The 27,221-nt window shown below is 38.7% G+C and overlaps 1 protein-coding gene across 2 annotated transcripts in view; it reads right to left on the bottom strand.

Moving 5' to 3' along the window:
* The window catches only part of LOC122565217 (endophilin-A2), a 137,576-nt gene that overhangs the window by 42,465 nt on the left and 67,890 nt on the right, over nt 1-27,221 (bottom strand). For both annotated transcript variants that reach the window (XM_043720970.2, XM_043720969.2), the window contains exons 2-4: nt 11,795-11,863; nt 6,034-6,106; nt 929-1,072 (exon numbers count right to left, since the gene is read on the bottom strand). In XM_043720970.2, the coding sequence (XP_043576905.1) occupies nt 929-1,072; nt 6,034-6,106; nt 11,795-11,863 (286 nt within the window). The remainder of the gene's footprint in view (nt 1-928; nt 1,073-6,033; nt 6,107-11,794; nt 11,864-27,221) is intronic.

Here is a 27,221-nt window from a genome sequence, read left to right as displayed (position 1 = left end):
TGATGGAATCTCGCCACAAACATACTCAACAAGATAAATGACAAAATGCCACAACGCTCAATATAACACTTCTGAAATTGACCTCTTGCTGTCAGTTACTGACATCTCTTGATGTCAGTTACTCAGTTTATGTACTTTTGGGGAAGAATTTAGCCTTCCCAGCACACCCATAACAGAAACACCAGAGTCAGTTAAGAATGAGCACAGGAAATCACTGGACGTAAGTGTTGGTAAACAATTCTAAGTGTGATGCTGGAAAAGTACAGCTGGTCAGGCAGCAACCGAGGAGCACGAGAGTTGACATTTCGAGCACAAGCGCTTCATCAGCCTGACTGGCTGTGCTTTTCCAGCACCACACTTTTTGACTCTGATCTCCAGCATCTGCAGTCCTCACTTTCTCCTAAACAATTCTAAGGCACAATAAATTAACCTCCCGAATGATACTGATTGTCATACTAATTCTATGAGCTGTCTCCGTATTGTTTTCCCCTTTTCTCTCTTCCTTCAAGGGTTCATATCCTTTTGGAGGGTGAAGAGCAAATTTATTATCAAATATGGTCACTCTGAGCAGTCTCAACCCTTCCCATCACCTCATGATTTCCTTCCCACTATCCCTCCAATTCTGTAGGATAGTTTCCCGTCTCCATTCATTCACCCCCTTTCCCTTAGCTGAAAGAAAGAACCATTTCTGTGACATACAGTGCAATTCAATTCTAATTCACGCTGCGCTGTGATATATTTAGACAATATTTTACAATAAGCACACCTGCACAAGTAACAATTACAATATTGATTTGCATGTTCATAAAATGATATAACGAACAAAATACAATCCTGACAGTTTTGACCCTAAAACCTCTAGCACCAACTGACATTTTACCATTAATATTTATTTAAAATCCATGTTTAATCAAAATAATTCACTCACCAAAATTTGATTCTTCACCCAGATCCTTCCCAAATTTTATCATGGATTCTCCAAGAAGTCCTTCTGGTTGAGGGTAGCCTGGATTTTTTACCTGACCACGAATCTTTGATACAGTGTTCAGCATGGTTAGTTTAGCTCTGGATGCTGTGTAAAGATGCAATTAATGAATTTTGGCAATTATAGGATTTCAACCACAATAATTTTCAGTAAAATGAATAATAGCTGACAACCATTCAGTGCTTACATAATAATGCAAGAAACATCAAATGGAAATCTAAACGACAGTACAGTACAATTTTTCATATTCATGAAATTGAATGTTGTCCCTTATATTTTCAACTTAAAGTCTGGACTTTCATTGTACATTCATCTGAGCTGAAAAATCTAGCATACATTAAGTGCCGTAACTATCCAAATTTGGGTACATCAGGAGAGAGGAGTTTGAACTGCATATTAGGGTGGAATACAGGTTTTGACGTTATCAGTAGATACAACTTGCTGTCATGAATTAAGAGTTCCACATGAGAAGGGTAGTGAGCTGCTTTTCTCCTGCTGGTGCTGCTGACTACTTGACACAGATCTTACATAAAAAGAAGTTCAAGTGTTAAACATGATCTAATACTGGTTACAAGCTTGTCCTTGATAATAGTGGGAGCACTTGGAGGAAATATGGTGTCAGATAGTGAATTTCATACAAGTTTGCAAAACACCAATCTCATCCATCTGGCTTCTCAATGTAAATTAAATGTGATAAATCCAGCCATCAGCAAGATCTCATCATAAGGTGTGTTCTCTAGCAATACAGGCACAAACTAATTTGGATGCTGCAAACCTGAACAGAAGATATGAAATAGTGGAAATAAATACTCATTTGGTCAGGCAGAATGGCAAGAAATACCATTAGATCAGTTAACTTTTATCAGAACTGAAGATATACAGGGATGCATAAGGTTTTTAAAGAGAAGGTTTACGATTGGGTGGAGGGCAGGTTAGATTAAATAACTAAAGTTTTTACATTGCAAAAGCTGTCATGCGTATAGTAAAGAAATAAAATACATATCCATACAAGATGTGAATGAATTCCTAGCAGCCATCTGAAATCAACATGAAACAATAAGGAAGTAAGCAAAACAAGATCAAGCCAAGGCACAACAATGTTAATATAACATCCCAATGTGAAAGATAAGGACTGATTGCCATGGTATCAGAGGATTCATTAGAAAGAAACTACTGATACTGGCTTAACCTAAGGGTCACCATGCCTCAGGAACTGGGCAAAATGGAGAAGGTGGAACCTTCACAGTGACCTCAGTCAGTATGGGAACAGGTATCATTCTCCACCACAAACAGTTGTCCAGCCAACTGAGCTAATCACCCCAATGTGAATCACTAATTACATTCTGTAACGACAACATCCTAAGATTGTGTCATAGGTTTTAAGCTAAGGGCCTGTAATGTTAAAAGCATTAAATCAAACAATTTGTATGCAGGTTTTGAAATTTAGATTCAAGTGTTGAACGGAAGAAATGTTGATTTATGGGCTTGTTTGCAGTGCACTTGGTATAAAATAGATGTGAAGGAAGTCACCAAGGCCATTCAAAAATTCAGCAATGAGTACCACATTTTACAATGTTATCTTTTCAGGGTACACAGGAAGCCAGAAATGGCTATCAGCATCAACCAACAAATAAATGCATTCCTTCAGGAATTGCATGTTTATCTTGTTTTAAACTAAGTTCACCACTTCCTCTAATGAACTATTGAGTAAAGGCACTACCTAGTTGTAGCACCATCATCCAAAGAAAGTCCCAGGATTGTTTCTAGTTTGTGCTGAGTTAAGCTAAGTTCAAGTTTCCTGCTTTTGATTGTTATCCAGTAATTACTGACAGGAATTAGGTCTTTGGTTGTGTGAGGTGAGAACAGGATTGAATGTGGCTGGCTCTTTGCATTCCATGGTTAAACAGCCTGTCATTATTTAATGCTGAAGTCACTCTAAGAGGCACAGAGCGGATGCTGAGCCCTGGGGAAACCACAAATTTTAGTAGTCAACATCTTTGGCTGAGATTGAGAGAAACCTATAAGGCACATCTGTCATAACAGCAAAGGATTTGAATCATCAGAAGTTCTTTCCTGTAATGTAAACAGGTCATGAAGTAAATATGTGCAGCTTGACAAGTGTTTTAATACTACTTTCTAAACTTTGGTTCTAAGTGGGGTCAACAAAATTACTAATGAAATGGTGGGAGAAAAATCCAATTTCTTCAGTGTACATGATTTCTTTATTTGACAAGGTGGGAGGAGAGAAAAGAGAAACCATATGGAGACAGAATGGCTAACAGACTAAGAAACCAAGAAACCAATACATTGTCAGCCAAGAATTTTAGAGCCCCTCGAGACAGAATGTATTCCAATAGTTTTTGTTTTCAAAACACAACTGAATTGATAGCTTTTCAGATGAGGCAAAGTTTTCTAATTTTCAAGATTCTTACAATCTTTAAAATTTTAACTTCAAGAATGGACTGAAAGTTTTAGAGATGATTCATCAGGAAATGTTTTTCAAAAGCTGAAAAGGAAATTTCTTATCCCTTTGAGGACATGGATCCTGTTTCTCTTTCGCTGACAATATTCAATAAAATGCAGAGCTTCAGAGCACAAGACGAATGCTTTAAAATTGTTAATCTGAATAATGCCAACATTTTATTTGAAATGTGCTCAAACTGTTTTTTTAAAATGGAGGAAACCACCTACTCCAGAGTTCAATCATTTACTATGTGACAAAGTACAGAGAGTGCATTACATGGGAACAATATTTGTACAAAATGCAGGGCTGTACACATGCAGTGGTGGCTCTGTTCATAGTCTATGGCCGTAAATCTACAATCTGTGTAAACGTAAATTATTTGTTTTAGCCATCAAAGTGCTGGCATCTTTACAATGAGGAGGGGGGGATGGAAAAGAGAGAAGGGGGAAGTAGGGAGGGGGTGAGGGAGAGATGGTTAGGGAGGGGGGTGAGGGAGAGATGGTTAGTGGGGGGGTGGGGTGGGGAGGAAGGGGATGGGAAGGATAGAGGGAGAGTGGGAGGGGTAAAAGGGTGTGTAGAGGAAGGGGGTAGAGGAGGGTTGGGGTGGTCACAGGTGCTTGAGGGGGTAAGGGGTTGAAGGGGCAAGGATGGAGAATTTATGGGAAAGGGTGGCGAGGGGTGTAGGAAAGGGAGGGGATGTAAACGAGTGAGAGGGAAGGGATAAAGGGAAAGGGTAAGGGAGGGGATTAGGGCATGGGGGCATGAGGGACTGTGAGCAATGGGGTGTGAACAAGGTGGATGTGGAGCTGAGAGAGTATGTGTGTGGGAGTGAAACAAGTTGGGGGGGGAAGGGGGAGAGAGAGAGAGAGATGGGAATGAGCAAGGTATTTGGCAGGCGCAAGGTGAGAGTGTGGAACGGAAAAGAAAGCACTTGAAACAATAAATTTCTTGAAAATAAATGTGGGATCTCTAGTTCAAGGCTGAATAAAATCAGGAGGTATTTAGAGAAAAATGTAGTAGATACTTTTGTAATTAAAACTGTTGACTGTTAAATTAAAATCTGCAGCTGTGAACTGAATAAATAGTTAGTACAGCCTGTTAAAAACATTCCAGTTTTGTGTAGTAAAACAAAGTGCTGAAGAAACTCAACAAGTCTGGCTATACCTGTGGAAAGAGTAGAAGAATCGATAATACTAGGGAAGGGAAGAGATATAAAGCATCCAGAAACAGGGGAACATCAAGCCCTATGATTACTCTCTCTGGCCTTGATCTCAAGTGTTTCTTAGAAGAACTAACAGTCACATATGGGGATATGGGCTAGATAGTCAAAGAGACAGATATTAAGGCAGGTCTGAAATGAGAGTATGGAAGTAGAGGGACAAGAGACCTAGATAAGGAATTCTAGAGGTTAAGGGCCTTGGCAGTAAAGGAATAGCTATCAACCGTATAGTAGTTAAAATAATGGATGCTGAAGAAACCAGAATTAGAAGTCCACAGATGTCTTGGGTGGTTTGTGGGGTTGGGGGACACTACAGTCATGGAAACAAGGAGAGATGTGAAACCAGAGTAAGAAATTTAAATTCAAGACCATCCTTTATCTAAATTACAACAATGAGTACAATTGAAAAATACTTAATTGTCTGGAAAGCACTTTGAAATATCCAGTTGATGTGAAGGACACGATATAAATGAATTTTTTCTAACAGAGGGAACCAACATATGACAGTGAGTGCAGGGAAGATGGGCGAGTGGAATTTGTGCAAATAAGGACATCAGTAGATATTTGATGGTTTAAGATCAGGATATAGATTGCAGGAGGTTGATGATTAGCATATTCAAATAGACAAATCTGGAGGAGATCAAAGGTATGGTTGACTACTTCAGCAGATAAGTTCTGGTGAGGGTCACATCGGGTATCAAGATGGTGAATATTAGTGGCCTTAGTCACAGTACAACATTTGGAGTCAAACCCGACACCAAGTTTGCACAATGTGGCTCAGACACAGATAGTTACCTGGGAGAGAGATGGGAGTTGTTAGATTGGAAATAGTATTCTGTAGCACAGAATTAATTCAATTGCTTTGAATTTCCTAGTATTTAAATGATACCGTATGTCAGACAAGCAATCCGATTGTTTTAGAGACAATGCAGAACACTGATGCTGCGAAAAGGAGTAAAATGAAAAGGTAATCAAAATATAAGGCCCAGGTGAGATAAAACTAGAATGAAACAAGACTGAGGAAGACGAGGAGTCCATAATTTTGACAGAAGTTAAGATGTATGCGAGTAACAGATGTCTGTAGGACTCTGGATTTCAACTTAATGACAGGACTGAGATGAAGAAGAATATGTAAGCATGTATAATATATGACTTAAGAGTAATAGTGGGCTTCTGCAAACATGCACGCAAATTTGATTGAAACTTCCCTTCTGTGTTAGTGTTACCTCTGGTGCAAAGCAATTTTCTTCATAAATTTTATTTTGAAAATCAGATATGGAAAATACTACTAAATAGGAATATAATAAGTGTCTATTTAACAGAAGACTATATTTCATATACTTCAACATTTCAGATCATCTTTACCTGGATTCGGTTGAAGGTACTCTGTGGTTTTTGTCAGGACATCAGCCACAGCCTTGCTGGTAATATCCACTTTCTGAAAGCAAATTACAGAAGGATTACTAAAAGTGATCAACAATGTTAGGAGTGTTGAGTAAATTGCATAAGATATTTTGGGTAACGTGAGATCTAACCCTAACCTATCTTGCACTGAGAGAGCACTGGAAAAGTTGAGTCTGGAAGTAATAAAGGTGGATGAAACACTCAGCAACAGACAGACCTAAGAAGGGAAATAACGAATGATGAAGTGAAATAGGACTTTTTCTGAGATGGAAAAGATCCAGGTAAAAAGTTCTGCTCTTTATCAAAAAGGAGTCAGAGATTGCAGGCAGGGGGTTGAATCCAAAATTACAGTCAACAAGGGGAATGATACTGGGAAGGGTCATTATAGCTCAATAAATTGCCCACCAACTCAACATCTAGACTCAGGCACAAAAGAATGTCCATTTGGCCAAGTTGCTGGAATGCTGAAATTTTAATATAACCAGATCTCAGGAAAGTTCTGATCCTTCTAATGTGATAGCGCAGGAAATAGAAGTTTGTGAAATTCTCATTTAGGGTCACTTGCAATGGTTGTTAGTAAGTTAATGTGAGGCTGAGTATTGTAATATTATCTGAATGCATTAACATATATTTGCTTGGCAACTGTTGCACATTATGCTCGTGACTGATTCATAATAAGAGATATTTGAAACAATTGGTGCAAATGTTAAGAACAACTTTTGCTTAACAGGCTGGGTCTAGGATACATTTATGTGCCAAATATGTCAGTATTTTAACTATGCATACTGAAACTGGCTGCACTTGGGTTAAATACTCATGTAACAGATTAGGTGTTTTACTTTTTAATATCCAGTAGATGGCAAGAAGTGCATTTCTTTCTTCAGCCTTTTCTACCTGCTGTCCCCAATTTTCTAACACTACATTCTTTGCAAAAAAAATTTACATTCTCAGATTTTATCCAAAAATTATCTATTGTAAATACAGTGCTGATCCAATTACTGGTACCATGGCCTTTAAGAGAAGCTTCTAGGCTTTGTTAAATTGTCAATAGCAAACTCAAAATTGACTGAAACAGTTATGGCTCGAGTTTTAATAATTGCTTTGTTGATGAAAAATTTAAAAACCACACAAACGGATGCCTTGTCATCAGAAAGGTGAGAATTGTAGAAGCATTTTGCAAGGCCAGCCATCAAATTTGAAACAAAGGTTTCTGGAAAGCATAAGCAAGTGCCAAGTAATCAAACCCACATTCAAATTATTACAATCTAAGACTGTGGAGTAGAGGAGTATCCGACGTTACACATTTTTTAGTAGTGATCTCAGGTAGAGTCTTTCTGCACTAAGGTTATCTCAGAAGTGAGAAATTATTACCTTCTAAGCAGAGTTGGACACTTTTGGAGTAGCTTAACATTGGAGCAGATCGCACAATACCAAACACTACAACGATTGAAAATGACATTGAGCAGATAAGTTAAGAAACAATTAGGTGATATGAACTATGACTTTCAAAATCTTCAGCTTTTTTTTAGTAAAAAGAGAGAAACTTGCATCATTTCAAAGTACAGGTATACTCAATTCAGTCTTTAATGGCCTGAGCTTACCACCTTGCTCCAGCACTTTGTGTATGTAATCCTTTTAAGTGCCATGGTCTTCACTTAGTTCACTCCTATCTATACAAGCAAAAGCAAAACATTTGCAGCTGTAATGTGGATTGTCATCTAAGGTCTCTCCCAAGGGCCTGTTCTTTGCTATTTTGTCTTTCTTTTCCATGTGCTGCCCTTTGATGACATCATCTACAAAAATGGAATTTGCTTCCACATACATGCACTGTGAGCCTCAATTCTCCATCAACTCTTTCAATTAGTCTGCTGACTGTATGTTGTCATAATACTTGTCTGACATACATTAACGAATGCAATTTTTACCAGCTCCAATCAAAATCTGATTCATGCTCTTTTCGCACTAAGGCTGAACGAGACTATCGTGCCGCATTATCGTTAACTATCTTTCTTACAGCTTACACTGCAACTTTGTATCACCAGCAATCGTCCTCATACATTCAAAAGTGACATTCTCCAATTTCAGTTTTTTTGACTGTGACAGGAATATGCCACTTTCAAATGTATCATAAAATTCAGTGATACCATTATCCTACTTTACAGTGGGCATGACTAATAATTAACCCTGTTTTATCACAGCATTGGATCCAGGATTGACTATAGCTGCTACAAAATACTGTTGCCAAAATGCATCAAGTTCTCCCTAATCTATTGCTTCTGTCTTCACTGTCTTACATTAGGTTACCTATCCAATTTCTTTAGATTTAATTAGCAATACACCTCCACCAAACTTTTCTTTGACTCTGGTCACTTCTGCATCTTTCTCAAACAACATGCTCACATTAGACTAATCAACTGTTCAGTCCTCACCAGGCAGGGCAACCAACCCAGCACTTATCAAGTGACTCACTTCAGTGCTAATCTTCAATTACAAGTAATACAGATCAAGAAGATCTCAAATTAAACTTAAAAACAAAATCAGAAAACAAGACTCAGCATGTTTTGGCAGTATCTGTGGAGAAAAGGCAGACAATGTTTTTGTTCGATTTCCAGCATCGACAGTTCTTCAGTTTTATATTTCAAATTAAGCTGTTCAAATTTGTGGGATCACATCTAATAACAGCAGAAATGATACAGCTTCAGCAGTTTGAAAGTGAAATGCAAAAGAATATGATGATAAATTTATCCCATTGTGTTGGATGGTCAACAGGAGCATACTACTATCTTTGTAAAACAGATTTGGATTACGATATTTTTATCGTTGATAAAACCTAATCTGTGATTTAATCTATACTGATTTTATGGTAAATGCAGCATGCCGGATTAGGTCAAATAATTTATGATGAACTTCAGGTCAAGGGGAGAGCCAAGTCAGCCTCCATGGAACAAGAAAAGTGTATGTAACTTCCTATCTGTGCCCCAAAAATTTAACAAGACCCCCCTCAAAACTGTAAACCAGAATTAGAGTGGTAAAGCTAGAACAGTAACACTAGCAAAGCAACAAAAGGTGACACTGCATGACAACCAAAATAAACCAAATGACTAATGAAAGCTGGAGCAGAAAGCTATGTGAAAACATTTTTATCAGTGGCTACAATGCTTACAATGTCTCACTCATGAGCTGTTCATTGAAGTAGTGTTCTACATCATAAAATAAGCAACCTGTGATCCAAGTTTTAATGGAGTCCACCCTGAATTCAAACTGTAAAACTGTGACAAACTGTCAAGTATAGATTAGGCAGATTTTCCCCATAGAAAGGTGAAATTCTAATATTTTGTTTACTGGGAGAGGCACATTTTGTTGAGAATTAAAGAGTAGGCAAAAACTTAACATATTTATTAGGTTGGTTAACGGGCAGGAACCAAGTATCAAACCTGCAGGCAATGACCAGTGGCGTGCCACAATGATTCGTGCTGGGGTTACAGATATTCACAAAGTACATTCAAGACTCTGACAAAGAAACCACAGTAATGTATGCATGTTTCCTGATGACAAAGATAGCTGGGAATCTCTAATTGGTAAGGAAGAATAAAGGCTACAAAGTGAAAGAGGCGGGTTAGGTGAATGGGCAAGAAAGTGGCAAATGGAGTACAAAGCAAGAAAGAATACAATGTGAAGAATGGAAAAGCAAAAGATACTTTAAAAGATCCAAAACTTTTCAATCCTGTGGGACTTGGGTGAACTTGTCTAAGGAACACAAAATTAGTGTTATGATCCTAATTCAAGTCAGAGCCTAAAATAAAACCTGACTGGATAGAATCATAGAGGTGTACAGCATGGAAATAGACCCTTTGGTCTAACTATTCCATGCTGACCAGATATCCTATATCCTATAATAAATCTAATCCCATTTGCCATCACTTGGCCCATATCCTGATAAACCCTTCCTATTCAAATACCCACCCAGATCTCTTTTAAATGTTGTAATTGTTCTAGCCTCTATCACTTCCTCTGGCAGCTCATTCGATACATGCACCACCTTCAGCGTGAAACACTTGTCCCTTAGGTCCTTTTTAAATCTTTCCCCTCTCACCTTAAACCTATTCCCTCTAGTTTTGGACTCCCCTATCCTGGGAAAAAGTCCTTGGTTACTCGTCCTATCCATGCCCCTCATGATTTTATAAATTTCTATAGTGACCCCTTAGCCTCCTTGGAAATAGCCCCAGCCTATTCAGCCTCTACTTATGGAAATCAATTTTTTAAAGTTAATTATGGAAAAACATTCACACTAGGCTGCAGATATTCTGAAAAAAAAAGATAAGTCTATTACATAAAACAAGAGAAAAACAAATTAAGCATATAAAAAAGATTAGAAATATCTCAAGACAAATAGGAAAAAAAACTTTCAACCCACTTCCAACACTACCCGTTACAGAATTTCAAGATTTAGCTTCCTATCACAACCTAAGGTTTCTGCTTAAATAACTTCTTCTAGTTTCTGATGACTGTGGAGATAATTTTATGATTCCATGTCACGTCTGCAGGCATGAATCTTACACAATTCTGATGGCCTAAACTTTCTCAGTTCTAATAACTCTACAAAAAATCTCTTACCTTAGAAACTCCACTGACTAGAAAAAATGTCTGCTGAGGTGATTCGTTTCCCTGAATTGCATTGTACTTATTTTCTCTGAACTTAAAAAGTCTTTTTTTTAAAACCAAAACAAAATTAAATGGTTTTATTCAGTTTACTCTGTCTATTGTGAAGTTACTAGCATAAACATCTTATTCATTAACCCTACAAAGGTTCTCCCAGGTGCTAGATTGGAGTCACATGTTTTCTCACTAAGAATTGATTTAGGCTGTTGCTCCAAAATGACTTGGACCATTTTAAATGGAACCTTCACAGAACTAAACAAAATTCTTCTGCTTCTATTTTAAAATCCAACTTCTAAAACTGATAACACATAATGCACCTTTCAGTGTATTAACATTACAGGTATACTAAGCAATTAGGACAGCAAGTAGTACGTTAGCCTTTATTGCAAGGGAATAAGAAGATTTTGCTACATTTACACAGGGCTTTAGGGAGACCGCACTTTGAACAGTTTTAGTTTCCATATTTAGTAAATTATATATTTTCCTTACAAGCAGTGTTCCCTCTAATTTTCTCAGCAACCACGCATGTCTCTGAATCCCACTTGCAGGAATGATTTGCAGAAACGGAAGTCAATGCCCTGTTTGGCATGCCAAAACCAATTGTTGTGCACACGCAGCATTGAAGGATTGTTGCTTCAACAAGGAGGTAGAACAAAGGTTCAGTGGATTGATTCTGGACTGAGAGGCTAAGCAAATTGGGCAAATTTAGCACAATTCAAAAGTGATCCCAATGAAACAGCAAATTCTGAAGGGGTTTGAATTATTGAAATTCTCTATCCCAGAAAGCAACCCATCATTAAATATTTTGATTTAGTCATTCAAAGGATTATGGGGAGTGACCAGTAAAATGCTGCTGAGGCAGAAAGTCAGCCAAGAAAGGAAGGTAATCCTCTCCCTACATCTCATGTAAGAAGCAGATGAAATCAAATTGACAAAGATACACAGACAGGCACTGCATCTGGACTTTCTGATATATTTTAGGCACTTACTGTTTTCCCCATCATAATCTACTTCTATTCTCCCCACCTCCCATACAGTGTATGAGTTTATGGAAATCACATACCCGCTCCATTTCTTTAAAGTCTTCATCCAGCTTGGTTCCTTCTGCACCACCAACTTTTTCACTGACAAGCTAGGGAAAACAAAATAAAATCACATGAACTTCCATATTTTAAAAAATGCAACAGCACTTACACGATCTTATGATATACCACATCATCATATAAACATTATAAAACTCTGGAAATCTTACAGCAATTAGATAGAATGCATGATTTATTAAATAGTCTAACAGCTGTCTCAGGTTTAGTGCTGTCATCCAATTAAATTCAGGGCCTGGGTACCAATAATTTATAGAAAACAACAACAATTCTTAGTTCATCAACTCAACCTGCTCTTGCCAACATGGGCAGAAATATTGTACCACTGAAAATATTTAAGATATAATCCACAGTTAGAAGGGCAAAATTTATATCAGTGCTGATACTTTTCCATAAATCCAATTTAGACAGCAACATTTTCACAAGTACTTGCTGGGAGAGAAATTCTGAAAAGTATAGCTCCATAAGATCTCATCAATTTCTCATTACTTACCATTAGAATTCCATGAAAACTACCATGCATTCGTAAAATCAGACCCAGCTGAAAACCTTGACAAAATTTGTTGGTCAAAACAAAATGAATGCATTCCTGACTTCTTTCGAAATTTAAAAAGTGGATTCTGGAAGAGCATCTTGTATTTAACCTAACGATCGAGCAATGCAATAATCACTACTAAATTTCAACCAATTTGTTTCTTACTTGGCAACAGCCTTAATAAATATTATTATCTAGCAATATCATATGAGGACATCAATGTTATACCTGTATAAGACTCAAACCATGTAATGCGCAATGGACTGTTTTGCTCCTCATTATCTAGACTTTCCTGCCACTCCTAGTTATTGTTGTGGTTCTGTTCGCCGAGCTGGGAATTTGTATTGCAGACGTTTCGTCCCCTGTCTAGGTGACTTCCTCAGTGCTTGGGAGCCTCCTGCGAAGCGCTTCTATGATCTTTCCTCCGGCATTTATAGTGGTTTGTCTCTGCCGCTTCCGGTTGTCAGTTCCAGAATAATAATAGTGCTTATTGGCACTACTATTATAGGACAAGCCAAACAGAGAACAGCCAGGGAATTCCTAGAGGCATGGCACTCATCCACAGATTCAATCAATAAGCACATCGACCTGGACCCAATATACCGACCACTGCAACGGACAGCTGGAAGTGACAACCGGAAGCGGCAGAGACAAACCACTATAAATGCCAGAGGAAAGATCACAGAAGCGCTTCACAGGAGGCTCCCAAGCACTGAGGATGTCACCTAGACAGGGGACGAAACGTCTGCAACACAAATTCCCAGCTTGGCGAACAGAACCACAACAACGAGCACCCGAGCTACAAATCTTCTCACAAACTTTGAACTCCTAGTTATTTCCAAACCAGGTTAATAATCTGCTTAGTCAATGAGCTTCAACTTGAGCAAATGAGACACCAGAAAATGAAAACATTTTCCAATGCCTCTACATAATTTTAACATTATGGAGACAACAATTGTTCACAATGTTCCAAACGCATTTTAACCGAGATGCTGTATATATTTAACATGACCTAACTTTATTCCCCCTAAAATGTCTATCACTGTTTGATTGATTGATTTCTCTGCCACACTTACACAGAGCAATTTATTGTCAGTGGGCTCAATCGTGGAAGGTAATTGATTAAAAAAAAGCTTGGAATAAATTTGACAGGCAGCTTTATGCTTGTGGTACAATGTAAAATCTCTGTCATGATGAGGCTTAGATTGTAAACACAGAACTGAAATTGGCAGCCTGAACATATCACTCTACCCTTTTATTAGTCTCACTGAAACAGCAAAATTACCTATGAAACAACATGGCAAGTATGACAAAATCAAAGGTGCACCTATATTTTTTCTCTTTAAGGCTGTTAACTTGTGTTAAGTATGGCTCCCTGAGTATCAGCGATTTCAACATCTTGATTCAAGTATTCAATCTGCCAGCAGAGACAATTAGTCCAAACAGGCTATGTGAGCATGGAATACATCCGGGCAAATTATCGTTTTGTCCTCATCGGATGTATGCTCTCTCATTTTTCAGCTGAGACTACTGGGCAGATCATAAGTAGGATATTTCTTTAGATTTTTTCCTTTTCTCAGCTAAGGATACTGATCAAATTCAACTCAATGACACATCAATAGACAATGCTGAACCTCCAAAATAGTTAAACCAGGGAGTCATTGAACTGTATGGCTCAGTTTTACTGTTCATTTACTAGCTGTTTAAAGCAACAGTAATTAATTAGGGAACACATCCGAGAAGAAAGCAAACTTGACAAGCCAGACTTAACCCATGTCTAAGTAGTTAAAGTCATTCAAAGGCTCACCAATTATTGCCAGGATAATACTATTGGAGACACAATGATCTTTACTAATGTTGCACAAAATAAACTTACGTTTACAAACTATTAGATCCTCAATTAAATTAGTTTGAATCTGCAATCAAATCAAAAGTTTGTGTTGAAATTGCAAAGCTACCACTGAAACTAACTACAATAAATCTTTCAAAGTGTATTGTTATTTGGCTGACAGTAGATACAAACAGTATAACTAAAATGCCATGGAAGCTGCATGCTTTGAGAAATACATTTCTAGTGTGATAACCCTCAGACAATTATCACTTCTCTATTTTGAGGTATGGGAAACAAACGTGTTCTGATTCCCCATAATGGCAAAACTAGCATTCTTCCCCTCAAAATCAGAAAAAAGCAAGCAACAAACACATGGACTTCAGACTTCAGAGTCCAAACTGCAGAAGCAACAAGTGCAAAAATGTCTTCAAATTGCTTCCATAACAACTGAGAGACCTGAAACCATCACTATTTCATTTAAAGCCCTGGTCTTCAAATCCCTCCGCAACCTTTCTAACCTTTCTGCGACTGAAACAAAAACAAAAATTGCTGGAAAATCTCAGCAGGTCTCATAGCATCTGTGGACAAAAATCAGAATTAATGCTTTGGGCCTAGTGACCCTTCTTCAGACTCTTCAACCTCTAAAGAAGGGTCACGGAATTTCAAACATCTGATTTCGCTCCACAGATGGTGCCAGACCTACTGAGATTTTCCAGCAATTTCTGTTTTTGTTCTATATATTACCCTCAGCTAATCCACTCTACTATTACAGAAGACACATATTCAGCTTGGTCCTACTTTGGGAACTTACTGACTACAGAATACACATGCTGAGAAGTTACAGCATAAACATTTCTCTAGATTTGGATAGGTCCCATCAGAAAAGAATGCAGTGAATGCAACTGCTCTATTCAAGAAAGAAAGCAGACAGAAAGCAGCAAACTACAGCTGGTTAGCTTAATGTATGTCATATGGAAAAATCTTAAAATCTATTATTAAGTAGGTTACAGTACAGCACTTACAAAATGTTAATGCAATTAAGCAATCAGCACAGTACTGTGAAAAGGAAACTGGATTTGATTTATTAGAGTCTTTTGAGGGAGTAACAAAATAAAAGGAAATCTATGGATGTGGTATATTTGGATTTTCAGAAGGCATTTAACATGTACCACATCAAAGGTTATTAAACAAAATGATGGTTCATGGTTTAGTGGGTAATAAATTGGCATGGACAGAGGATTCGTTAGCTAAGAGGAAATAGATGGGGGTAAACAGATCATCTTCAGGTTGGAAAAGATATAACAAAAGCCACGGGATCTGTACAGGGGCCTCAACTATTTACAATCTGCATCAATGATTTTTGATTAAAGGATTAAATGTATGATTATTAAATGTTTCTGGACAAAAACCAGCAAGGAAACTTATTTGTGAATCTGGAAAGTGATTTAGATCGATTTAGATGGATAAAGTGTGACATATGAGATATCATGTGGCGAAATTGTAAACCTGTTGACTTTGGCTGGAAGAATAGAAAGGTAGCACGTTATTTAAGCAGAGATAGACTGTAGAGCTCTGTGGTGCAGAGGCACACAGTTGTCTTGGTACATGAATCATAAAATGTTAGTAGCCATGCACAGCATTGGAACTGGAAAACAAAAGGAATGTTGACTTTACTGCAAAGAGAACAGCAGATATAATTTAGGGAAGATTTGTGACAGTTGTACAGCACAGTTGTCTCAATTTTAAAAATTCACAAATCTGAGTTTAAAAATTATTTTTGTGTTCCACTTTTTAAAAAAATGTCTCCTGGTTCTACACTCCCCAACCAAGGTAAAGACCTGACCAGTATCTATTCTGTCCAACCTTTTAAGCATTTTGGAAGACGCAACGAGATCACAACGCCTGGCACTTATATGCTACTTGTCAAGCCAAGCCTGGCTATCATCCAAGTCTTGCTGCATTTTAACACGGACTGCTCCAATATCTGAATTGTTGAAAATGATGATTGCACAATGTGGCTTCTGACCTTGTGATGGAGGGAAGATCATTGATGAAGCAGCCAAAGATAGTTGGGCCTTCAGCATATATCATGGAACTGAGGTCACTGAAATCCAACAATGTTTTGTGCTAAGTATAATGCCAACCAATGGAGCATTTTCCATAATTTCCGCAGACTCCAGTTTTGCTGGGGCTCCTTTATTCCAAACTCTGTCAAATGCTCCTCGATGTCAATAACAATCACTCTCACATCACCATTATAGTCCAGCTCATTTGTCCATATTTAGACAAAGGCTGTAGTGAGTTCAGCAGGAGTCTTTGGCAGAGCCCAAACTGAGCATCAATAAGTTCATTCTTTTGTGAGGATTACTTGATTCTAGTTAATACCCATTGTTAGCACATGATGCAGTGTAAAAGTACTTTGCAAGAAACTATTTTGTATTTGTATTCTAAAGGAAGTACAGCTTTAATTGTGACACCCCATTCCTGAACCTAAGCTAGTCAGCAAAGGCAAGCATTAATTGTGACCCCCAGTCTTGAACCTATCCTAGTCAGTAAAGGCAAGCTTTAATTGTGATCCCCATTCGTGAACCTATACTCATCAGTAAATGAGAAGATTTGTGGGCCTGACACTTTCCTGTATTATTTTACTATCCCCATTAAAAGAAACGTGTACGAAAAGGGAAAAGGTCATGGACGATTACTGTATTTGTTGTTCCAAATAGCACCCGGAAATGAGAAGTCAAAAACATGTAATTTCCTTGCCAGTTCCAGTCCAACTAAGAATGGGAGCTCACACAAAGCATCATTTATTTAGTATAACCGATTTCCATCCCAAAGGGAAAAGTGAAATTACTTGTGTGAGAAGGATGAAGGATGCTTTTCAAAATGAATTAACTGTTTAGATATGTTACATTACATCTTCATGGCAAGTGGGATTTCAACCCAGACCTCAAGCTCAGAAGTAGGAACACAGCCATCGAGGCGCTCTTAAAAGAAAATGGATTAATAATCATAATCCTTATTGATTGCACCACTACCACCTGCAAGCCACACACCATCCTGACTTGGAACAATATCACCTTTCCATCACTGTCACAAGATCAAAATCAATTCTAGTTGTAATATGTAGAGGAGGAGGAGGAAGAGGATCCAGAGATAGTCAGCACTACTAAACAAATGGGAGGGGAGGATCCTGCGATAGTCACCAGAACCTAAACAAGTGTGACAGTGGGGGACCCTTTGCTTCAGAAATAACATGAGAGAACACACAAAATGAAGACCAGGCTTACATGAGAAGGGCAGTGCAGTAGACAGCACCCTCAACCTATTTCTATCTCTGATTTCTATTTCTGATCTGAAATGTAACATCATAGAAAAAGGAGGTGACTGCTAGGTATTTCTTCTGTCTCTCCTTTGATTGGCTCCGTGGTTTAATTCAGAAGAATGAGTACAGTTAAGAAATTTAGTTTTTCAATATTCAACATCCAAATTAATTGATTAAATAGAATAGAAATGGCTGGACAGGTGATGTTTTACAGCTGTAGTACGTGGAAGGTGCTGAACACCAGTGTGATCCACAGTGACAACATCTACAGCAAGTGTTGGTTGCTTGAGGAACATCGTGTCAGATTAAATGAGTTGGAGTCTTGGCCATGGACACGGCGACCCGTAGGGAAGGGGAGAGAAGCTGGAAACTTTGAGGAGACAGTAACGTGCATTATACTAAATGCAGTAAATTTGGGCCATTATCAGCAACAAGTGGATGTGTATGCAAGTGAGGCAGATTTAGGATCCAGAATTTAGCTTTGGAGAAGCCTCAGCCAGGGCCCTCAACTCATAGGCATGAGGTTCTTACTCCCAGCATAGATGAGGACACAGACTGTACGAAGTACGAATGAACTGACCACACCACCATGCTACAAAGTCACGTATGAGTGGCTGGGGTGGAGTGCAAGGAGCAGTGATAAGGGAAATGTAGCAGTAATACAGCATAGCATAGTGAGGGCAAAACATACTGCTCTCTGCAGCAAAGACAGAGTCCCAAAGGTTATGTTGTCATATCTGGTGCCAAGGATCAGGATATCACATATGAGCACCCAAAGATAATGATAAGGAAAGGAACTTGAAATGGGAGGGGCAGGATCCATTCATCATAGTCCATGTGGGTACCCATTACATAGGTAGGGCGAGGAAAAAGGTTCTGCTGAGTCATTATGAGCAGCTCGGCGCTAAATTGAAAAGGAGAACCCCACAAAGATAATAATGTCAGGATTACTACATGAGCCAAGTGTAATTGGCATAGGATAAATAAGGTTTAGGAGATAACGGCATAGATTAACATTGGAATAGCTTTCAATAATGGGCATTGGCTCCATGACTGAATAAAGAGAGAAAGCTGCTCCACTGTAATGGATTTCATTTGAATTATGCTGGGACCAGTGTCGTGGTGAATCCTTGAACAGAATGTGGATGGGTCTTTAAACTGATCAGAGGAGAGAGTGGGGATGGGCTCAATTTAAAAGGAATAAGAGAGCAGACACGTAGGAGATTGACGAGGCAAACGATAACAGAAGGGTGACAGAAAGGGTCTGAAAACAAACACAGAAGGGTGCAGCAGAAATTAAAACCAAAGAAAGAAAGAATGGTAAAAGACAAAGCTTAAGGCTCTTTAGCTGAATGCACACAGTTTGTAACCAGATAAAGTTAAGTCGCCATTGTCTTATGGGACCACAGGGCTGCTCTCTTATTAGAGAGTTTTGACTGTTGGTCATTAAACCAGAGGATCTCCACAATTCAGGCAAGAGAAGACGAGTCCATCATAGTAACCTCAGCAGGTAAGCGAACTTTACCCATGCTGCTGGCATCAGTTTACATCGAAAACCAGCTGTACACAGATGCATTGACAGTGCAAAAAGATATAAATGAATTCCGCTTTTTCAGAGAAGTAGTTGCGCAGTGACTAAGACTGGAAAATCAAGTTTCAAAGGTGCTCCAGACAAATAGGCAAAAAGGAAAAAGAGATGGGGTTACTTTGTTCATCAAGGTTGGCAGAAGTACGGTGATGAATTGTGATATATGTGCAATAGACGAAGATGTGGGATCAGTTTGATTGTAAATAAGGAATAGCAAGGGAAACAGGGGAGTGGGAATCACCTACAGACCTTTAAAGAGTGGCCTCACTATAGTACAGGAAAGAAATCAGAAAATAATAGAGGTGTGCAAGAAGGGCACTACAATTGCCACTGATGATTTTAACGTGCCTGTTGACTGAACAAACCAGATGGACTAGGGGAACATGGAAAATGGATTTGTATAGTATGTCAGGACTGTTTCTTAGAGCAGGACATTATACAACCTGTCGAAATAGGCTATTTTAGATGTAGTGAAGTGTCATGAAGCAAGATTAACAAGAAAATTTATAGTTCAGGATCTGTTGGGTGTAGACATCATAACATGGAAGAATTTCAAATTTAGTTTGAGGGAGAGCAAGTTGGGTCTCAAACGAGTGACCTAAACATAAGCAAGGGCAATTATAGAGACACAAAAGTGTCTAGAGCAGGCAGGAAAGATAAACTGAAATGGGAATTAGTGGGTGAGCAATGGCACACATTTAATCAGAATTGCACAAAATGATTTCAGACAAAATGGGAGGAGTTGATGAGAAGGATGGACCACTCAGGATAAACAAAGGCAGTCAGGGAGAGAATCCAATCAAAAACTAGGACATACAAAGCAGCAAACATCAATTGCAGGTCAGAGGATCGAGATATTTTGTTTAGGAACCAGCAGGAGATAACTAAAAAGAAAACTGACAAGAAATAAGAAAATACATAGCAAGAATTTCTATGGTTGTATAAAAAGAGAACAACTTAAGTAAGCATAGGCCCTTTGGAGGATGTGACTTGAGAATTAATAACAGGGAACAACAGATCATTCCAACTATTACTTGCATCAGTCTTTATGATGGAGGACAACATAAATGTCCATAAATACCAGTTAAGCAAGATGTTGACAGTGGAAACATCTTGGAACAATCTCTATCATGAGGAACAAAGTATCTGACAACCAATGGTGCTTAGAATCAGACAGTCATATAAATGTACAGCACAGAAATAGACCCTTTGGTCCAACTCATCCATGCTGACCAGATATCCTAACCTAATCTAGTCTCATTTGCCAGCACTTTGCCCATATCCCTCCAAAGCCTTCCTACTCATATACCCATTCACAGTGCTTAGGAGCCTCCTGTAAAGCCCTTCTGTGATCTTTCCTCCGGCATTTACAGTGGTTTGAATCTGCTGCTTCCGGGTGTCAGTTCCAGCTGTCCATTGCAGTGGCCGGTATATTGGGTCCAGGTCGATGTGCTTATTGATTGAATCTGTGGATGAGTGCCATGCCTCTAGAAATTCCCTGGCTGTTCTCTGTTTGGCTTGTTCTATAATAGTAGTGTTGTCCCAGTCGAATTCATGTTGCTTGTCATCTGCGTGTGTGGCTACTAAGGATAGCTGGTCGTGTCGTTTCGTGGCTAGTTGGTGTTCATGGATGCGGATCGTTAGCTGTCTTCCTGTTTGTCCTATGTAGTGTTTTGTGCAGTCCTTGCATGGGATTTTGTACACTACGTTGGTTTTGCTCATGCTGGGTATCGGGTCCTTCGTTCTGGTGAGTTGTTGTCTGAGAGTGGCTGTTGGTCAGTGTGCTGTTATGAGTCCTAGTGGTCGCAGTAGTCTGGCTGTCATTTCGGAAATGCTCTTGATGTATGGTAGTGTGGCTAGTACTTTGGGTTGCGGCATGTCCTCGTTCCGTTGTCTTTCCCTTAGGCATCTGTTGATGAAGTTGCGCGGGTATCCGTTTTTGGCGAATACATTGTATAGGTGTTCTTCTTCCTCTTTTTGCAGTTCTGGTGTACTGCAGTGTGTTGTGGCCCTTTTGAATAGTGTCTTGATGCAACTTCTTTTGTGTGTGTTGGGGTGGTTGCTTTCGTAATTCAACTACGAACTAGCCACATCAAGAGCATTTCCGAACTGACAGCCAGACTACTGCGACCACTAGGACTCATAACAGCACACAAACCAACAGCCACTCTCAGACAATAACTCACCAGAACGAAGGACCCGATATCCAGCATGAGCAAAACCAATATAGTGTACAAAATCCCATGCAAGGACTGCACAAGACACTACATAGGACAAACAGGAAGACAGCTAACGATCCGCATCCATGAACACCAACTAGCCACGAAACGACACGACCAGCTATCCTTAGTAGCCACACATGCAGATGACAAGCAACGTGAATTCGACTGGGACAACAATACTATTATAGGACAAGCCAAACAGAGAACAGCCAGGGAATTCCTCGAGGCATGACACTCATCCACAGATTCAATCAATAAGCACATCGACCTGGACCCAATATACCGACCACTGCAGCGGACAGCTGGAACTGACAACCGGAAGCAGCAGATTCAAACCACTACAAATGCCGGAGGAAAGATCACAGAAGCGCTTCACAGGAGACTCCCAAGCACTGAGGATGTCACCTAGACGGGGACGAAACGTCTGCAACACAAATTTCCAGCTCGGCGAACAGAACCACAACAACGAGCACCCGAGCTACAAATCTTCTCACAAACTTTGAATACCCATCCAGATGCCTTTTAAATGTTGTAATTGTACCAGCCTCCACCACTTCGTCTGGCAGCTCATTCCATACACATACTACCCTTTTCATGAAAACGTTACCCCTCAGGTCCCTTTTAAATTTTTCCGCTCTCACCCTAAACCTATGTCCTCTGGTCTAGGACTCCCCCATCCCAAAGAAAAGTCCTTGTCCAGTTATCCTATCCACACCCCTCATGATTTTATTAACTTCTATAAGGTCACCCCTTAACCTCCGAAGCTCCAGGGAAAACAGCCCAAACCTATTCAGCCTCTCCCTATAGATCAAATCCTTCAATCCTGCCAATATCCTTGTAACTTTTTTCTGAACCCTTTCAAGTTTCACAACATCCTTCTGGTAGGAAGGAGACCAGAATTGCATGCAATATTCCAAAAGTGGTCTAACCAAAGTCTGTACAGCCGCAACATGACCGCCCAAATCCTATATTCAATGCTCTGACCAATAAAGGAAAGCATACCATATGCCTTCTTCACTATCCTATCTACCTGCAACTTCGCTTTCAAGGAACTATGAACCTGCACTCCAAGGTCTCTTTGTTCAACAACACTCCCCAAGACCTTACCATTAAGTTTACAAGTGCTGCTCTGATTTGCTTTTCCAAAATGCAGCACCGTGCATTTATCTAAATTAAACTCCATCCGCTGCTCCTCAGCCCATCTGATCAAGATCCCATTGTACTCTGAGGTAACCTTCTTTGCTGTCCAAAACACTTCTAATTTTGGTGTATCTGCAAACTTACGAACTATACCTCACATCCAAATCAATTATGCAAATGACAAAAAGTAGAGGGCCCAGCACTGATCCTTGTGGCACTCCACTGGTCACAGGCCTCTAGTCTGAAAAGCAACCAACCACCACCACCCTCTGTCTTTTACCTTTGAGCCAGTTCTGCATCCAAATGGCTAGTTCTCCCTGTATTCCATGAGATCTAACCTTGCTAACCAGTCTCCCATGAGGAACCGTGTCGAACAGTTAATAGCATGTGATGGTCTGCATCGAAGAGTTTTAAAGGAAGTGGTTGCAAAAGTAATGGAAGTTTTGATCAAAATATTTCAGATGTGTCTGGATTCCAGGAAGGTTCCAGGAAGGCATGTGGACATGAGGCATGTCCACATGCCTCAGCCCCAGCTCATCTGCAATGTCAGCTACCATTACTGCTTGAAAAAGTAGTTAATTTAACAATACTAACAATGATGGTCAGGTTACTTGCCTTTAAAAAGGTGCAACAATCCTTCAACAATCCTTGGATTTTAAAACTGTTCTCTCCCCTCTCCCTCCCCCATTTTGGTCCACAAGCAAAAATATACAAAATAACATGGACTGCAGTTGTTCAAGGACATAGCTCACCACTATCATCCCAAGGATAATTCCGTTTAGGGAAAAAATCCTTTCTTGCCAGCGACATCCACAGTTCATGCAAGAATAAAACAACTTCAGAATAAGCACTTAAAAATTCATTATTTCACATCCGTAATTCTCTTGTACAATCTGAAAATCTGAAGATTTTAGAATGAAGAAATTCTCCAGTAGTTTTTCCAATTTTCATCCTTCCCCACACGAAGAATTTCATCCTGTTTTCAATAGGCACCTGTCTTCCAGCAACCTTTGTGTGCAAGTCTACATTGCAAGAGCAGCATTTTCCAATTCAGGCTAATGGCAGAAAACCAAATTTCAAGGGTGGGGCACAAAGTCACAGAATCAAACCAGTTATTGGAGTATTTAAAGCTGATATTGGCAAGTTCTTCATAAAGCCAGCAGTCATAATATGGACTAAGATGATGCAAAATTACTGGATCTTGAATGAATTGAAGGAATTGCTAGATTGGCAAATGGCCAGCCTCACTGTAAATATATTGTGAAATAAATCTCGACAGATTCTTATATGTCCACCATCTGCGTCATACAGCACGGAAACATCCTATGCTCCAACTCGTCCATGCCAGCTAGGTATCCTAAACATTCTCAATGCACAAGGCCCTATTCTGAGCTACACCATGGCCCACATAATCTTTCATTAGACAGTCCACACACACTCAAAGACTTGGATCACATTACAAAATAAATTAATTGAGCTTTTTTTTAAAAAAAAAGAACTGCAGTAGCAAAGCATTTGTTATTTTAAAACACTTTTAATGAACAATGTTTGGTCAGTTTTTTCATATGTCCTGTGAATTTTTCCCTCATCATATTTTGTGTTAAAAACTCAATTTTCAGCATGTTGAGTGGATAAACTAGTTACACAACACTCATCACCTAGATCCAAAGAGCACAGGCCGTATAATGGAAGGATTTCAGAAGGCCAGTGGCAAAATTTGAAGAGTACTTCTTACAGAACAAGGAGACACAAAGTACCAAAATTTTAAAAAAAATCTATATTTTATATACATATAGATATACACACAAATAAATATATACAAATATATAAAAAACTATATAAATATATTAAAAATATAAAATTCTTTCAACTTTGTGTGTGACTGACAAATTTATTTCAGGACCACACATATATTTTAAGTCCAGTGTTGATGCCCACTTCACAATACTTCAGTATCAATTCAGAATTAAGTCTGAACTAATTTCAATAAGATGTTTGACCATATGCGTATTGTATTTCAGCACCAGTACTGTGTAACAAACCTCTTATTTCTGACCTTCAGTATTCACTGTGAAACCTGCCTAATGTTGATTTCAGCAGGAACATACTGAACATAAACTTCAATTAGTTAGAGAAAAGCATTGTCTACAATTTTAACCACACATGCTGATAACTGTTATCTGAACAGGACCAGTGGGAATTTCAGGCAAAGTGAGAAAAAAACCTGGCAGAGTACTACCTGGCAGGGAACACAAAAGTGCAGTGCTTATTGCTTAACAGAAGAGATCAAATAACATTGTTTACACCTATCACTAGTAACTGTGGAAGCAACTTCAGATAATGACTTTGCAATGTCATGATAAACCTCTACTCAGTACTTTTTTTTTCCATAGTACTGGTATACTTAAGGTAAATCGAGAAATGTTGCAGGTTGCAAAAAAGACAGCCTCCTCTGAAATGGCCTTGAGGTAGTGTAAGAGTATGCTTGATGCTGAATTTCTCAAGTTGAGTATATGTCAGTCATTTGACTATTTCAGTGAAAAATACTGATTTTATTGCTCAAAGTCTTTTATTTCCATGATCAAGCATTTTGAAACATAGTAATTATAACTTCAAAAAATACAATATCACTTGTAACATACTTCACATTACACAAATTTACATGCTTTTACAACATGTGTCCGAGGACTTTTAGGCCAGGCGAACTAAGGGCAACTTTTATGGATTAATTACATTTCAAATTAATCAATCTTCTCATTGCAGAAACTAGTATGACATCTTGTCAGTCTTGACAACTTATTTATTAAAAATGGCATTTAAACACAGCACTTTACAGATACTAACTTGACTCGCACTTTTATTTCACAACAATGCAAACTGCCAAAGCTATTACAATGCCAACTTTGCACCTTTGCCAGCTTCCACAGAAAACCAAGTGCAAAGCAAAAGGACTTAAAATACACCCACACCACTCTTAAATAACACCAGTATGGCAAAGAAATTTCTTGTGTGAGTGAAGACGCAACTGTTCTACTGGCTTTATTAATATTAGAGAGCTCAAGGTAATAAAAGGGAAATTGTGAAAATTGAAATTTGGCTTTGTAAAGTTTCTCTCTTAGGAAATTTGTTATATTAGATAGGATAGAACCTATGGCACAGAAACAGACCATGCAGTCACAACTAGTCCATGTGGTGTTTGTGCTCCACTCGGAACTCCTCCCATCTTATATTTAAATCTAGTTTAGTAACCATTAGCAGTCTACTTTAAATGCATCAATACAATTTGCTTGCTATTGGTATCCACTTCAGAATTCTCATCAGTGTTCAAATAAAGATATTTCTTCTGAATTCCCTATTCAATTTCTTGGTTACTACCATATGTTGATTGCCCAAGTTACATTCTTCCTTACAAAAGGAAACATTTTCTGTGTATGACTCTACTCAAACCCTTAATAAATTTGAAGACATGTTCAGTCACTCTCTCCCTCCTCTCAGATGTGAAAAAATGAAAGATTGAGCTGTCAATCCATATTTGATTTATATATGAATATAATCATGCATTTCTAGTATCAACGTTGTACAACTTCCTTGCATTCTCTCTGATGCTTCTATAATCCTTTTAATAATATGGCAACCTGACTGAACACTACTCCAAGTGTAGTCAAATTCAAATTTAATGCAGATGCAGCCTAACTTCACTAGCTTTGAATTCTATCCCTCTAGAAAACAAAATTTTGTTTTATGGTGTTGCTAATTATTGTAACCAGGCCCAACTATATACAGGCAGTTCTCCTATAATGAGATGCTTGCATTCTTGTGCAACCCTGTATGATAGAAAAACCGCTCCTTAGAAACAGCACTTAAAGTGTTGGCGATGCAATCACATTACAGCCAACACATGGTTTAAAAGTTCACACTTTACAAAGTGCTCCCAAATTGTCAATCACAATATAGTGAATGCACATTAACGAAATACATTTTATAGCAGAACGACCTGTATATGTTCTAATCAAATTCTTCAGAGATGATATTACACACCACTGGAGCAGGTGGGACTTGAACCTCTGGTTCCTAGTTCAGAGGTAGGCACACCACCACTGTGCCACAAAAGCCGTGCCCCCACTCAGATCCAATTAGAATTTAAATCGGCCAACACATCTGCAATAATTGGCAAGTAGAAGAAATATGGCTGATAGTCTTACAATATAAAACTGCTTGATATGAACACCCAGGCTTAAGTTCTGCAGCATCTGTATTCCTCATCTTGAAGATCCCAAAATTGCTTCACTGCCTATTTGTGTTATTTGAAAAGTGTTTTGACTTCACTGTAATCTAAGACTTATAGGAAAACAGTACTTTTATAAGGATTGTTTGTTTATTTGAGGGCAAGCCACTCAATCATAGTCAAGGAAACTTCACCAGCTGTAGCAGACAGAAGGAGTAACTGGGAATTTGGGTCAAAAAGGTAAATTCAGGACAGAGAAGGAAAAAGGTACTTCAATTAGGATTTGTTGCAAGAAGTAAAGTCTCCACTGCAGGCGGGGAGGCATGGATCGAGTTCCTGCCTCCACAGTATGATGTCACAAATGCAAGAAAATCAGCTGATTGGTAATATGTCTTGGTTAGTATTTCTAATCATAAAAATCAAAGTTGAATATTTAATTTGTGTTTAAAGTTCTATATTTGTTTCTTTCATTTTCTAAGAAACCCATGTTAAATTTTCATACTAAGTCCATACATATTCTATGG

The sequence above is a fragment of the Chiloscyllium plagiosum genome, unplaced genomic scaffold (genome assembly GCF_037043375.1).
Source record: "Chiloscyllium plagiosum isolate Xiang-an unplaced genomic scaffold, Cpla_swu_hap1 HiC_scaffold_28, whole genome shotgun sequence".
NCBI lineage: Eukaryota > Metazoa > Chordata > Chondrichthyes > Orectolobiformes > Hemiscylliidae > Chiloscyllium > Chiloscyllium plagiosum.
This window is presented reverse-complemented; position numbering and strand designations above follow the sequence as displayed.